At 36.3% G+C, this 13,409-nt stretch overlaps 1 protein-coding gene across 5 annotated transcripts in view; it reads right to left on the bottom strand.

Annotated features, from left to right (window-relative positions):
• Positions 1 to 13,409, bottom strand: part of LOC134750021 (homeobox protein cut) — a 209,142-nt gene that overhangs the window by 28,073 nt on the left and 167,660 nt on the right. For all 5 annotated transcript variants that reach the window (XM_063685090.1, XM_063685088.1, XM_063685087.1 and 2 more), the window contains one exon: positions 5,998 to 6,179. In XM_063685090.1, the coding sequence (XP_063541160.1) occupies positions 5,998 to 6,179 (182 nt within the window). The remainder of the gene's footprint in view (positions 1 to 5,997; positions 6,180 to 13,409) is intronic.

Here is a 13,409-nt window from a genome sequence, read left to right on the forward strand (position 1 = left end):
AAACGACACAAATTATAATACTCGAACAATAAATTCTTCACTCCTGATAAAAATGATAACGTAAAAATAAAATATATTGTCAATTATATGGAAAAAAACCGTTATTAAATATTCTTCGTTACTTCTATTTATTCTTATATTGTCTTGTAGAACTTTACGATACTTAGGATTGTTTTATTGCTTAGAAGTCATCAAGTAGAAATAAACTCACATTGCTTTTAAATACATAGACCGATTAATACAAAATCTTTAACCAACTTCTATAGAATGACCATTAAATGACAATACATTAACGTTGCGTTTCGCTTTTTGCAAGTTTTGAGTGTATTTTTCTTTGGGTAACGTGTTTTAAATTATTATTTTCTGATGTTCGAATTTTAGTCTAAATACTCGTCACATAACACGTAAACAGTCTAATCGAGTTCTAATAGGCGAGAAAGTGTAATTGCTCTATTATTAGCCATATTATCACACTTTTTCCCTTCTTACCCCACCATTTCTAAGAACTAAACTAAACGCATAAACACTTAATGGTGTTCCAAAACAACTGAACTCTTTGGCAGTAACTGGTATTGTTGAAAAACGGAGTGCCGACAAATAAACAACCAGTCATTGCATGTTATTGAGATGTTCTGGAAACTTCGTGTTAAGTTTCTTGAGATAATATGGCTCTGAAAGGAACATCCTCGTTTTGTTAAACTACAATGTTAGTACGTGCTTTAGTGAATGAATATGAAGTACGTAATTCGTTTTAATTTTTTTAAGTGGTAATAATGATTCTCCTTTGTGATGCTATTTGCGATATTTGATCAATCAATTGAATTTGTTGGTCCTACTTGGCTAGCAATTATCTAAAATCGCATGCTATTTGTTGCAACGTACATAGCCTCAGATCTGTTTGTATAAACTATACTGACACACGCCCAACCTTCGGCGGGAAGTCAATTCTTCGCGCCTACATTTTTTAAATTTGCCGCCTTTTTCTACTGATAAGGTCGCTGTGCCACAGTATATATGAAATATAATAAAATAAAGTATTATTATTGACTATTTTCAGCTGCTATCAGAACTTCCCGTATAAAAATAGAGCTAAAATTTGGTATGCAATTAAGCATAAAATAGATCAAAAACCAATGCAATAAGTTAGTAAAAAAATATTATTCCTGTTAAGTTACTCATGAAATGAACAGGTAGCATCGATTTCCATAAAGAAAATATTGACAGTAAAAAATCGGTCTCAGCCGTCAACCAATATTGTATAACTCACCGAAAATACACACAGCGTTTACCAATACCGTCATAGGCAGCCATATTTTTTTTTTTAACTTTTTTTTCGAACTGTCACAATCCCACAGGTTCCTCGCATGAGATCGCTAAACGGTTCGAGATATGGAATTTAGCGTTCCATATTTGAACTTGATATTGAGGCTGCTGGGAACGTGATATTTTTTTTTAATTTCCTGCTCCAGTGGGAAATATAAATAGGATTATCGGTTAATTTTGTTTTAAATTAATTTTGTTACTTCCGCTTCGATTAAGGTGTGAGTTTTCTTGTGTTTGGTTCGGAACAAATAATTGGTATTTGTCTTTTGATGACGATTGATAGTTTAGTTATAACTTAACTGATAATCTGAATATATAATAATTCTAAGATATGTAGAATTGTTAAAAAACTTATATTTGTTCCTGAGTCATAGGCGTTTTCTGTGTGTATAAACTATGTATTTATAAGTATGTATTATATAAGTATTATATAAGTATGTATATCGTCGCCTAGCACCCATAGTACAAGCTTTGCTTAGTTTAGAATTTGACACAATTCTTTCTAGGGATTGACAGGGTAAGTCATGCTGGCGCCATCTGCCAAATACTTAGACCGGCCAACCCTATTTGGCAAATCAATAATACCGTTTCATCCTTCGATTTTGTCATATATTTGTAGTTTTAGGTGTTATTCCAGTTTAAGTATTAAATGAGCCAGTGTCGACTTCAAGTGCATCTCCACTCGATGCAGGTTATTAGAGTATTTCGTAAGCATTAATCTCGGAGACAAATCGCTTCCGCCCCACTTTGCGTGGGAGAGCATCTATCAACGGTTTATCTAAATTATGTATAAACTACCAATAGCTTTAATATTTCACCAAAATCATAACCATAACTCAGTACCTATGTCAATTGTCAAAGTAGGTTGACGAAAACACGTAGTTAATGGAAAATTATTATATCAAGTAGAATATGAAAATTAGTTTTGGCTAGTTTTCCTATACTGATTAAAAATAAAATTGAAATTGAATGAAATAGGAATTGGTAGAAATTGTAGCAAATTTTTGTCATGGCTGTCAAAGAGTGCTTAGTCTCATGTGTGTGTGTGTGTGTGTGTGTGTGTGTGTGTGTGCCTTATATTGATTTCTTATTGTATATGAAAATTACCTAGTGATATCATTGGGGAGAACACGCAGCGCATGCTGTTACCATATATTTAATATTTTTATAGTCAAAAATTTTATACATATACCGCCATACATGACGCCGTATCAAATAATTAATTGGTTCCAAAGGTGCTACAATCGTGTACACGAAAGTAAGTAGCAAACTTTTCGCATTACCTACAAATTAAAAGCGTTACCATTTAATATTGCCACACTAAAAACAACAATTCTTACTTATGCCTATCTAGGCATGACTAATTGATGATTGAAAAAGCTATCCTATGGCCTTCCTCGGGCCTCAAACTATCCCCATACTAAATTGCATATAAATTGGTTCAGCGGTTTAAGTATACAGAGGTAAGTGACAGACGGAGGTTACTGACGCATTTCTAATATTAAGTAGGGATTGTGTTGAAAATACATTGCATTTTCATTGCAGTATTTGCTTTGCATTGTAAGACCAAGGCCTGGCCGTCGACCTAACTGAAGGCTGCCTCACAAGAGCCTCAAGCAAACACTGGTATCAGGCAAACAGGACAACGACCCTCTTATCTAGCAGTTGCGACAATAGGAAGCCGGGGAAATATGAAGAAAGTTACGAAATTTTTTGTAAAGAATTATTCAGTATTGTTACAATGTTTTACGAATACTAAAGTTGTTTTAATAGGTGGCATGGCTTTCGTGACTTTACAGGCTTCGCTTAAGGAAAATCTTGAAATGAAATGTGATCTTGTTGAAGGATGTATACTGCTGGTCAAAGGCCTCTAGCTCGGACTCCGTTGGTTGGGCCATCTTGAGAGAATGGATGAAGATCGGAACGTGAAAAGAGCATACCTGGGCCGCCCAGCAGGAAGACGTCCAATCGGACGCCCCAGGTATCGCTGGTGCGACATGGTGGAGGCGGATCTGCGCAAATTGTGCACCAATTGGCGAGAGGTCGCACAGGATCGAGAAAAGTGGCGCTGTCTTGTGTCGGAGGCCAAGTCTCATTTTGGATCGCTGAGCCAACGGAGTAATTAAGTTAAGGTCTCTAGGGATCATTATGCTTATCAATAATTATCCTATCCTATTATCCGGCCTTCACCACTGGAGGGCTTCGTCACTTTTTCTTTAATATATGACATCTATTACAGTTTTTAACACCTTTAATTGTTATTAACGATTGAAATCGATAATTCATATAAATACTTTAAAATTAAATGCTTTAATGTTTAGGTTTACATAAATTTAATTAAGGAAAATGTAAGTCTACAATATTACTAACTACCCCTGTACCTATGTCACATATACGAGACTTTGTTTCTTAATAAATAAAATAAAAATAATATAAGAAAACATAACATAAGACCACATACGCGCCAACTTTAGCATTCCGATTTAAGATTCAAATTATATTGGACTTTCGGGAAATGTGACGTCATCAGATTCATTTGAAGACTCAAATGAATCTGAAGACAAGCTGGATTACTTGGAATATATTTGGATTTTTTGGGTAAAACTTGTAGATTGGTGCGGCCTGTGCCCTGTTTATCAAAAGCTTGTAGCTTGTAATACAAGTGGAAGACCCTTTCTAACAAAAGCTGTCAAAAAGGGACTTCCACTTGTATTACAAGCTACAAGCTTTTAATAAACGGGCCCCAGTGCCCTGTTTATCAAAAGCTTGTAGCTTGTAATACAAGCGGAACTCACTTTTTGACAGCTCTTGTTAGTAAGGGTCTTCCACTTGTATTACAAGCTACAAGCTTTTGATAAACGGGCCCCTGGAAAAGGGTTAAAGCTTACAAGTGTGGATAAATACGTGCTTGGGGCCCGTTTCTCAAAAGTTTGTAGCTTGTAATACAAGTGGAAGTCTTTCTTCTTCTTCTTCTTCCTGGCCATTATTATTCCCATCTCTAGTTGGGGTCGACCCTCCTTATACCATTACGCCACTTTATGCGGTCTGCTGTCATACTTTTATCTATGCCTGCTGCCTCCATGTCTCCTTCAACGGAAGTCCCTTTCTAATAAAAGCTATCAAAAAGTGACATCCGCTTGTATTACAAGTTACAAGCTTTTGGGAAACGGGCCCCTGATATCGACGTTATTGTGATAAATCTCGACGTTTATCTCTGAATCACAGAGCACACAGCGTGTATGTGCTCAGCGGGTAAATAGAGAGTATGTGCTGTAGGGCATTAATGATATACTTGTTACTCTTGTTAGTGGAATGGGTATTTGTAAAACATCAAGTACTAAACATCAAATAAGTATTAAGTAGGCAAAGAGAGCTGATTTGTATACATATTTTCAATTTTGAGTAGAAAAACATTGATTAAATACCTATATAAGACAGTAAGGACTTTGAACCAGGCTATCTGGAACCAGAGAGAATCCGGAATGTGATGTTTTTGCAAGTGACTGGTCTATTGTCTGTAGTGAGTGTATGAAGTTCTGTGAGGCGATGGATAAACGTGAGTCGTCTGTTATATATTAGATTTATATTTTTAAATGTCTCTGTTATATAATTGATTACATAATTGTATACACTTTATATAAATTCCACAGCGAATTGATTTTAACTGTCATAATGTGTAATTTGTTGAATAAATAAAAAAAAATAAAAAAAAGGAATTCTAAACGCTACCCATGAGCTCCATCATCCGGCACATGGAGATGGTGGAAAAAGCTCTGAAGTAGTTGACGGATCTTTCCTAGGGGGTAACTGCACAAAAGATCCCTATGGGTCGAAAGTGTATCCGCAAGGGCCCCCGAAAACCAGAAGATAAAATATGACAGTTAGTCAACTTTAACTAACCAAATCTAATCAAGTCTCTGTTTTTTGTCAAATTATTTAGGCTACACACTATAGTGTGTCATGTAAAATCGTCAGGTGACAACCAAAACTCACTAATTACCACCACAAGTTCATAGCCATAAGTCAACCGTATTTATAACTAAATAAAGTTGATTTTTCTTCAATTATTTTTTAGTAATTAGTGAGTTTTGGTTGTCACCTGACGAAATATCCTAATATTAAATAGGCATTCTTCATCGTTGGGCCATCTTACCTTGTCCCAAAAACTTATAATTATACACCTTTAATGTCCATAGCTATAGTTTCCCCGTGGTTTATATTAGTAAGAAAACGGATGGTCTCACCGGAAGATCAGCGCTGGAAGTCGCCAGCAACATGCTGAGGTGAGACCATTTCGTGGCACTTTTTCTTTTTATTTATGTTTCTCTGTTTTGTATAATTTTCTATTTGTGTGTGCTAACGAATAAATTATTTCTATTATTTCTATTTCTATTTCTAAAATGGCTCTTCAAGCCAGATGGCATCAGTCTATTGGTATTACCATCTCAAATCTATTTCTAATGGAGTTGGCAACTGTCAAAGGTTTGCATAAATGGCGCTATCGTAGCTTGCTCCTTTTTCTATAAGATTTGGCTTAAAGGGCTGGCATCTAGGGCGATTAAATTCCATAAAAAAAAATATTGACACAAGTATAGGGATTGACAGGGGCAAGCTATGCTGGCGCCATCTGCTTAAAAGTTCGACGGGCCATCCCCATTGGTTGTCGACACTCACCTAACCTCCCGCTTCACATCCTCGTAGTCCCTCTGCGTGTCGAGCCTGGCTTCAAGCCTCGCTATGTGCGCTTTCTTCTCGTCCAGCCTTTCTTCCAGCCGTTGCAGCTGCTGCGCGTGCGCCTCCTGCAGCGCGGCCAGCGACGCCTGCAGCCGCCGCACGTCTTCTACTAGTTGCGCGATCTGGAAGAGAGATGGCGCTGTTGTCAATTTGTCTAACGGGCGGTTTTTTAATGAGAAATGCAGAAATTAAATTGTGTATAAAACTGATAAAAGGAACGTGTTACATTAGGCGTTATAAAGCTCAGTTCCTCTCGCGACTGTTTTTTTAATAAAAAAAAACTATTTGTGTTTCTGAATTAGTATTCCCAGAAAAATAAATTAATAAATCTCACGCTTACTCTGGACCTTAATATTACTAAGGCATCCACTATTAAAGTAGGTACCTTAAACTTCAGGTTAAAACTAAACGAAGTTTTACACTGAATGGAACGATTCTAAGAATGGCAAGATTGTAAGAAATATTTTTAGGTTAGTAACAGTTTTTAATATCACCACAACCAAATTAGTAACACGTTTAATAATTCAAATAATAAAATATAATACTTAAATATTACCAGCGATAAAAGCGGCCTAGATTTTATTAGCCTTACGGAAACTCCAAAGGCATAATAAAGTACAATGTATAATAAAAAAAAACTTAATAATTCTATAATAGCGTCACAAAAATTAGTTGTACACGAAATTGCCAACCTAATTTTGCGGTTGTAAACCGCGCCACTGTCCAACGTTTCCCCGAAATGTATACGAGAAAATATACTTCGGTGTTTTCTCACCGGCACTGCTAAGTTGGTATTATTTTGTTTGTGTTGGTATTATTTCGTTAATATGGCGGCCTCGGAACAGCTGATCGGCAAATATTTACCCGCTAATACTGGAGATTTTGTTTGACATGTGTGAAGGAAATGTGTCATTCGAGTAATACGCCGAAATGTCGTTTTGTCATAACGTTATCAGCTAATCAAAGTTTTTTATCAGTGTTTAATTACATTTAATTATCGTTATGCATTTGGAATTTTACACTTATCCGTGTTTCGCAGATTCGCAATTCAAATTCAAAGTTGTTCAATGAAGAATCTACGCGAATCTTATGTAACGCATCAGCGATTTTTGCCTATTCACTACAAATCACAAATACAACTAACAATCTTAATGTCACTCAATTATGGCACTTATTATCTCAACAATAAAACATATCCTCATCAAATTAGCGCGCAATAACAACATTGTTTCCCACAATTTGCGATTTTATACTTTATGGTATTGTTTTAAAGTTGGGTTTTGGTTGAGAATAGTTGAAGGTCTAGTAACGTGTTATTTGTTGACCTTCGGAAGATATCAATTGTCGGCAGTCGGCGGTGGACCCTGAAGATTGGTATCGCCAAGATAGATGTGTCGGAAATCGCACCGAGCGGCCAGGATTGTGATTTAACGCTTATTATTGCTTTCCGACAATACTATGCGCATATTGTATGATCAGCAGCAATGGGCGGATATGGCATAGTACGGAAATCGTTTGAGTATCATGTATGACTTGTATGTTTTGTCTGTATACACATAAATGTGTGTAAAGGGGCTCACTGACTATCAGTCCGCCGGACGATATCGGCCTGTCAGTTGTTCGGATCTGTCAAATTTTTGTTCTAACTGACAGGCCGATATCGTCCGGCGAACTGATAGTCAGTGGGCCCCTTTAAGCTATATACGGCGCGATTCGGGAAATGAATTAGAGATTCACTAGATACGAAATAGTAAAGATATGTGTAGTCCCACGGGTAAAGGTACCTTATGGCGGTTGGAGCTTACGCTATTATTAACGCCGCTCCAATTAATATTGGATGGCGCTTACGTCGCATAGCGCCGCAATAATTTGTCGTACCTTTTGCCGTGAAATGTCACATGTCTTGACTATTTCATGTTTAGTGAATCTCTAATTCATTTCTCGAATCGCGCCGTCAGAGTCAGTTGAAAATCCTACTGTCATCATCTTATTAGTTGAAAATTTGAAAAATAACCACTTTTGGGATAAGACCTTCTATAATGATCGCCACATTGCTCGGTCCCTTGCTAGCCTCGTCTTGATCTCCACCAATGAACAGCTGCCAACATTGTATGTTTGACAGTAAATTGACTTATCCGCACAAGTAAACGCCCGCGCGGATGACAACTAATTGATATGATTCCAATAACATTAAAATAAAAAAGTTAGTAATTTTTTTAAAATTTGTACAATTTATCAATAAATGCATCTCATCTTATCTTATCTTATTCTAATATCGGTTTGATGTTCGAATTGGCTTGACAGTTAATATCAAAATTTCATATTTTTATAAATATTTTTATTTTACATCTGAGATTACCCGAAAATTGAGTGTTAGAAGATCTTAAAAATCAAATAATATCTGAATCATGGCTAATTTTATTATTATGATTACATAATTAATATATAACATGCAAAACTCAGACAGAAATAAGTTAAAAATACATATTACAATAAATTACTATGAATGTAATAGGTATTAATATAGATAAATACGTAAATACATAGAAAACATCCATAACTGTCTGATAAATATACATACAAATAAGATTCCCTTACCAGGATTCGAACCCCGGACCTCCTGGTTCGAAGGCAGGGTCACTTCACTACCGACTAGGTTAATAGGAGGCCTTATAACCTGACCCTTCACTAGACCGTGTGCGTTTACTCAAAACGCATTGAGTCCGTCATAATATAACCAAGACACATATTTAAACAAAGCCCAGTGTGACCCCCCCAGGCCAATTACCTACAATCGTAACAGCGATTACCGCGTTTTATCGAGCCACCGCATTTTTAGTTTAATTACTACCCTCATCCCTTCGGTTAATGAGGCTGGAAACCGGACAGTTCTTAAATTTAGCCCTTTGGCCGTGTTTTGACTGCAGTTTGTTCCCTCTGTCATTTGGTACGAAATTTGTACCTATGTGCGATTAAATACTACCTAAAAAGCCTTTAAGGATTTCATTGTGTTTAAAGGGGCCCACTGACTATCAGTAAGCCGGACGATATCGGCCTGTCAGTTAAAACAATTTTTTTTCCGAATAACTGACAGGCCGATATCGTCCGGCGGACTGACAGTCAGTGGGCCCCTTTAAACTGTGTTACAATATACTTACGAATCTAATGTGGAAAAAGTAACTCTTTCTGTACTGTTTTGATTTAGATTTTTGAAATTTTAGTTTTATTAATTAAGTCATATTTTAGTTTTATTTTTTATTACTACTGTTAATCTTGTTATTAAAATTTTTAATGTTTTTATTTTTGTTAAAATGAATAAAGCTTTACAAAAGAAATGATATTCAAATTATAAAAATATTATTCGTTTTCCTCTACGTATAGGTTTCATCGATAATATAGATGTATCCACGCTGTATCGATATTTTTAGTAGAGCGCTACGCCGCGTAGCAGCTGCTACGAAACTGCCGAAAATAAAACCGATAGGCTTCTAGAGGTCATTTCGAACTATAGAACTCTCATCTTAACATGTTATTGATATTATATTGATATCTTCTCAATGTACATACGTAATACCTCAGGCTAATTTAGGTTTAGATTTTGTTTAATCTCTGTTTTGTGATAATAAATGTATCTGTATTTTATTAAATATGTACATAAATAACATGCGAATTATAACTATATTTTTTTATACAGGGTGTTTATTTAGTGAATGAATTCTTATAGTAATTTAAATTGTATTTTTTCTTATTTACTCGTATTGCATGTTAATTATAAGATGTAATATTTTGAAAAGATGTGTCCCGCCGAGTTTTTTGCCGGTCCCATATTAGGATACCCTCCTCCAATTGAGGGGGGATTTAAATCTTTTCGGGGCAGAGGTGTAGGGTTAGAGCCGGCGTGGCTTTATTTGACGTTCATAAGCATATTATATGCTTACTTAAATAAACATCCTGTATTTAGGACGATGCCGATAACATACTCCAAGGTATCCATACTAATACATACTAATTACTAATATTACTAATTACTAATAATACTAATTACTAATATATTACTAATTACTAATATTACTAATAATATTATAAATGCGAAAGTCTGTCTGTCTGTCAGTCTGTCTGTGTGTTCCCTCTTCACGCTTAAACCGCTGAATCGATTTAGATGAAATTTGGCACAGAGATAGGTTGAGTCCCTGAGAAGGACAAAGGATAGTTTTTATCCCGAAAATCACCCCTTAAGAAAGTAAAAAAGCGGAGTGGAATTGAGATAATTAATGAAGTGTCTGCTAATTTGTGTGCATAATATGCTCAAATTGAATAATTGCTATAAGACTTTCTCCAGGCACTATTCTTACTCTAGCTGGGGTTACTAAGTCCACGCAGACGAAGTCGCGGGCAAAAGCTAGTTTAATAATATAGCACAAATTCAGTTTGTTGCGTCACTTCTATAGGTACTCATTATCTAGTATTTACGTATCAGACCAGCAAACATGATAACACAAGTATCAGAGATAAAATATAAGAGATTTATCATTATCACCGATCGTCAAACATACTGATATCGATGACGAAATACCGTAGTAATTTGGACTCTACGTCTCTGATTATAGAGTATATATTGATAAGGTATATTATTTACTGATAAGATATCAACTTAACTAACTTAGCGGTTTCACTCACGTATTTTTAGCCACTCGCGCGACATAAAATAAAATTCGATGATAAGATATCCTCGCTGATCCTGTCGTCCAATCAAGATGGCGCAGTTATTATGATTATAAAATTATATTATATATTATTGTAACAAAGTTATAATTATTTAGGAAAAACTTAATATTAAATAAACTAAACTTATAACATGAATTAAATCTTCTCGGGTCCGAGGTGTAGGGTTGGAGCCGGCGTAGTTTTTATCGCGTATATATACATCTTTACTTGAAAATAATTGTAGTGTATAACTAGCCTTATGAACCGATTTTGCATGTATAACCAGCCTTAAAGTTTATAGTCTATGATGGTTCATTATTTTTAGTATGTGGGTATTTTTGCACTTTGTAATTTTTCCTCAGTCACCCGTTGACCACGAACGCTGTAAAGGGTTCAAAACGTCGGGATGTATTATATATTCAATATACGCGATATAATCCGTTTTCATAGTTTTATTTATGAACTTATAAATAAAAAATGCTCCCCAGGTATATTATTGTTCTTCTTGTCACCTGTCGTGATTGTTTCACCGGATGGTCTCATCGGAAGATCAGCGTTAGAAGTCGCCAGCAACATGCTAACGGAGACCATTTCGTGCAACTTTCTCTTTTTTATATTTCTCTGTTTTGTATAATTTTCTATTTTTGTGTTTGTGCTCACGAATAAATTATTTATATTTCTATATAATATCGTCGTTTAGTGACCACAACTGCCTCCATTAACAATGTTAACATATAAAACAGTCAAAATCAAAATGAGTTTTCCCTTTGTTTTCCGCTACCGCTTCCACGTCCGCTTCCGCTATCGCTAGTGACAAGCAGCAGTATAATAACCACAAGACGGAAACTTTCCGTTTAGGCTAATACCTGCCCTACCGTGTGACCACCCTCAACCATTACACTTTTACTAATTTTGTAAACATCTTTTACAACGGTTCAACCCTAGTTAGGACTGACGATTAACTCATTTCGTGCCTGCAATACCGCCACTTGGGCACCAAAATTATAAAAGGAAACTTGCACTAGGTACCGCTGGAGAGACGAAGTGCAGAAAGACCTCAGCGAACTCGGCGCCGTCGACTGGACAGAAACGGCTTTGGACAGAGTAGCATGGCGGTCTTTGGTGTCGGAGGCCAAGATCCACTTCGGGTCGTCGCGCCACAGCAATAAGTAAGTAAGTAAGATTGAATCTCCAATAATCATAAATTTTGAGATGTGGCCTTATAGCGGGCAGGGGACGAACTGTCTTCTTCTTCTTCCTCGGTCCCTCATTGCTGAGGATCGCGACCATGTATGCTCCGTCTCCATAGTGTGCGGTCACCATATGAGTCACGCACTGCATGTTGCCGCCAACCATCCCCTTCACACCATCAGACCATCTCGTGGGTGCTTTTCCTCGCCCGCGCTTGCCATCCATTTGACCCAAGATAATCTGCCTTTCCAGGTCATGCTTCTTAGATCGCATGATATGTCCAAAAAAGCTGAGTGCGCGTTCTTGACATATTGTAGAGAGCCGTGTGGTGATGATGACGAACTGTCTACAAACGTAATAAGTGTATGTAAACTTTTCTGAAGTGCTAGGCAAAAGTATACCTTATTTCGATGTAATAGGTGAGAGATTTTTCCGCTAAAATCTTGTAATCGGGCGTTAAAATAATACAGACCGCGGACGACCGAAAGATTCGGCTGTTTTTTGGCCAAAACCCAACCTTCGGCTGAAAAATGATTTTTATGTCGAAACCGGATCCGAAACTTCAGTCGGACCATTTGAAACACTATTAAAATGAAAACTATGTTTGCTATAATAAGGACTCTAACCTATCGAACAAATATATCAGAGCGGCCAAGGTGCTCACAAATATCTGAACACGCCTATTGTCATGATGTTAAAAAAAAAAAAATTTTATTGCCAATACCAGAAAATATATATATATATATATATATATATATATACATTGCACAGAGACAAAACCAAAAAACACAATACACTAAAATTTCACAAAAACATTATAGAAAACATGCACAGAAAGAAAAAAAAAGAAAATTGAACAGTAAACTACATCTAGGTCTGTTTGTGGTATAGGCAATGGGTACCAGTCTCAGCTTTTGCTAGATATAAGTAGTAGTAGTAGTAAACTCTTTATTGTATATGTGGATATATACCCAGCGCTGATTTTCAGACGGGCCCCTTTTGGTCGGTCGTTACACCTTTGGCCGCTCGGATATGGTCTCACCGGAAGATCAGCGCTGGAAGTCGCCAGCAACATGCTGAGGTGAGACCATTTCGTGGCACTTTTTCTTTTTTATGTTTCTCTGTTTTGTATAACTTTCTATTTGTGTGTGCTAATGAATAAATTATTTCTATTCTATTTTTTCTATATATCTGATGCCGACTGTGCAGTGTACACATTAGTAAAAAATAATATGTTTCGTTACTCTAAATGACGCAATAATACTCTTATAATAACAAAACTTCCGTGAGACACAGACATATTAAATATATTAATAACGGGTCACTCACGTATTTTAAGTCGAAAAACACTCGACATGTTTCACTGCGTACCGAGGAGTGTCATCAGGAGCTTGCGTTGACGGTGGCGGACCGACTCACCTCGACTGGTGGTTTTTCGACTTAAAATACGTGAGTGA

Source organism: Cydia strobilella, chromosome 19 (assembly GCF_947568885.1).
Source record: "Cydia strobilella chromosome 19, ilCydStro3.1, whole genome shotgun sequence".
NCBI classification, from domain to species: domain Eukaryota; kingdom Metazoa; phylum Arthropoda; class Insecta; order Lepidoptera; family Tortricidae; genus Cydia; species Cydia strobilella.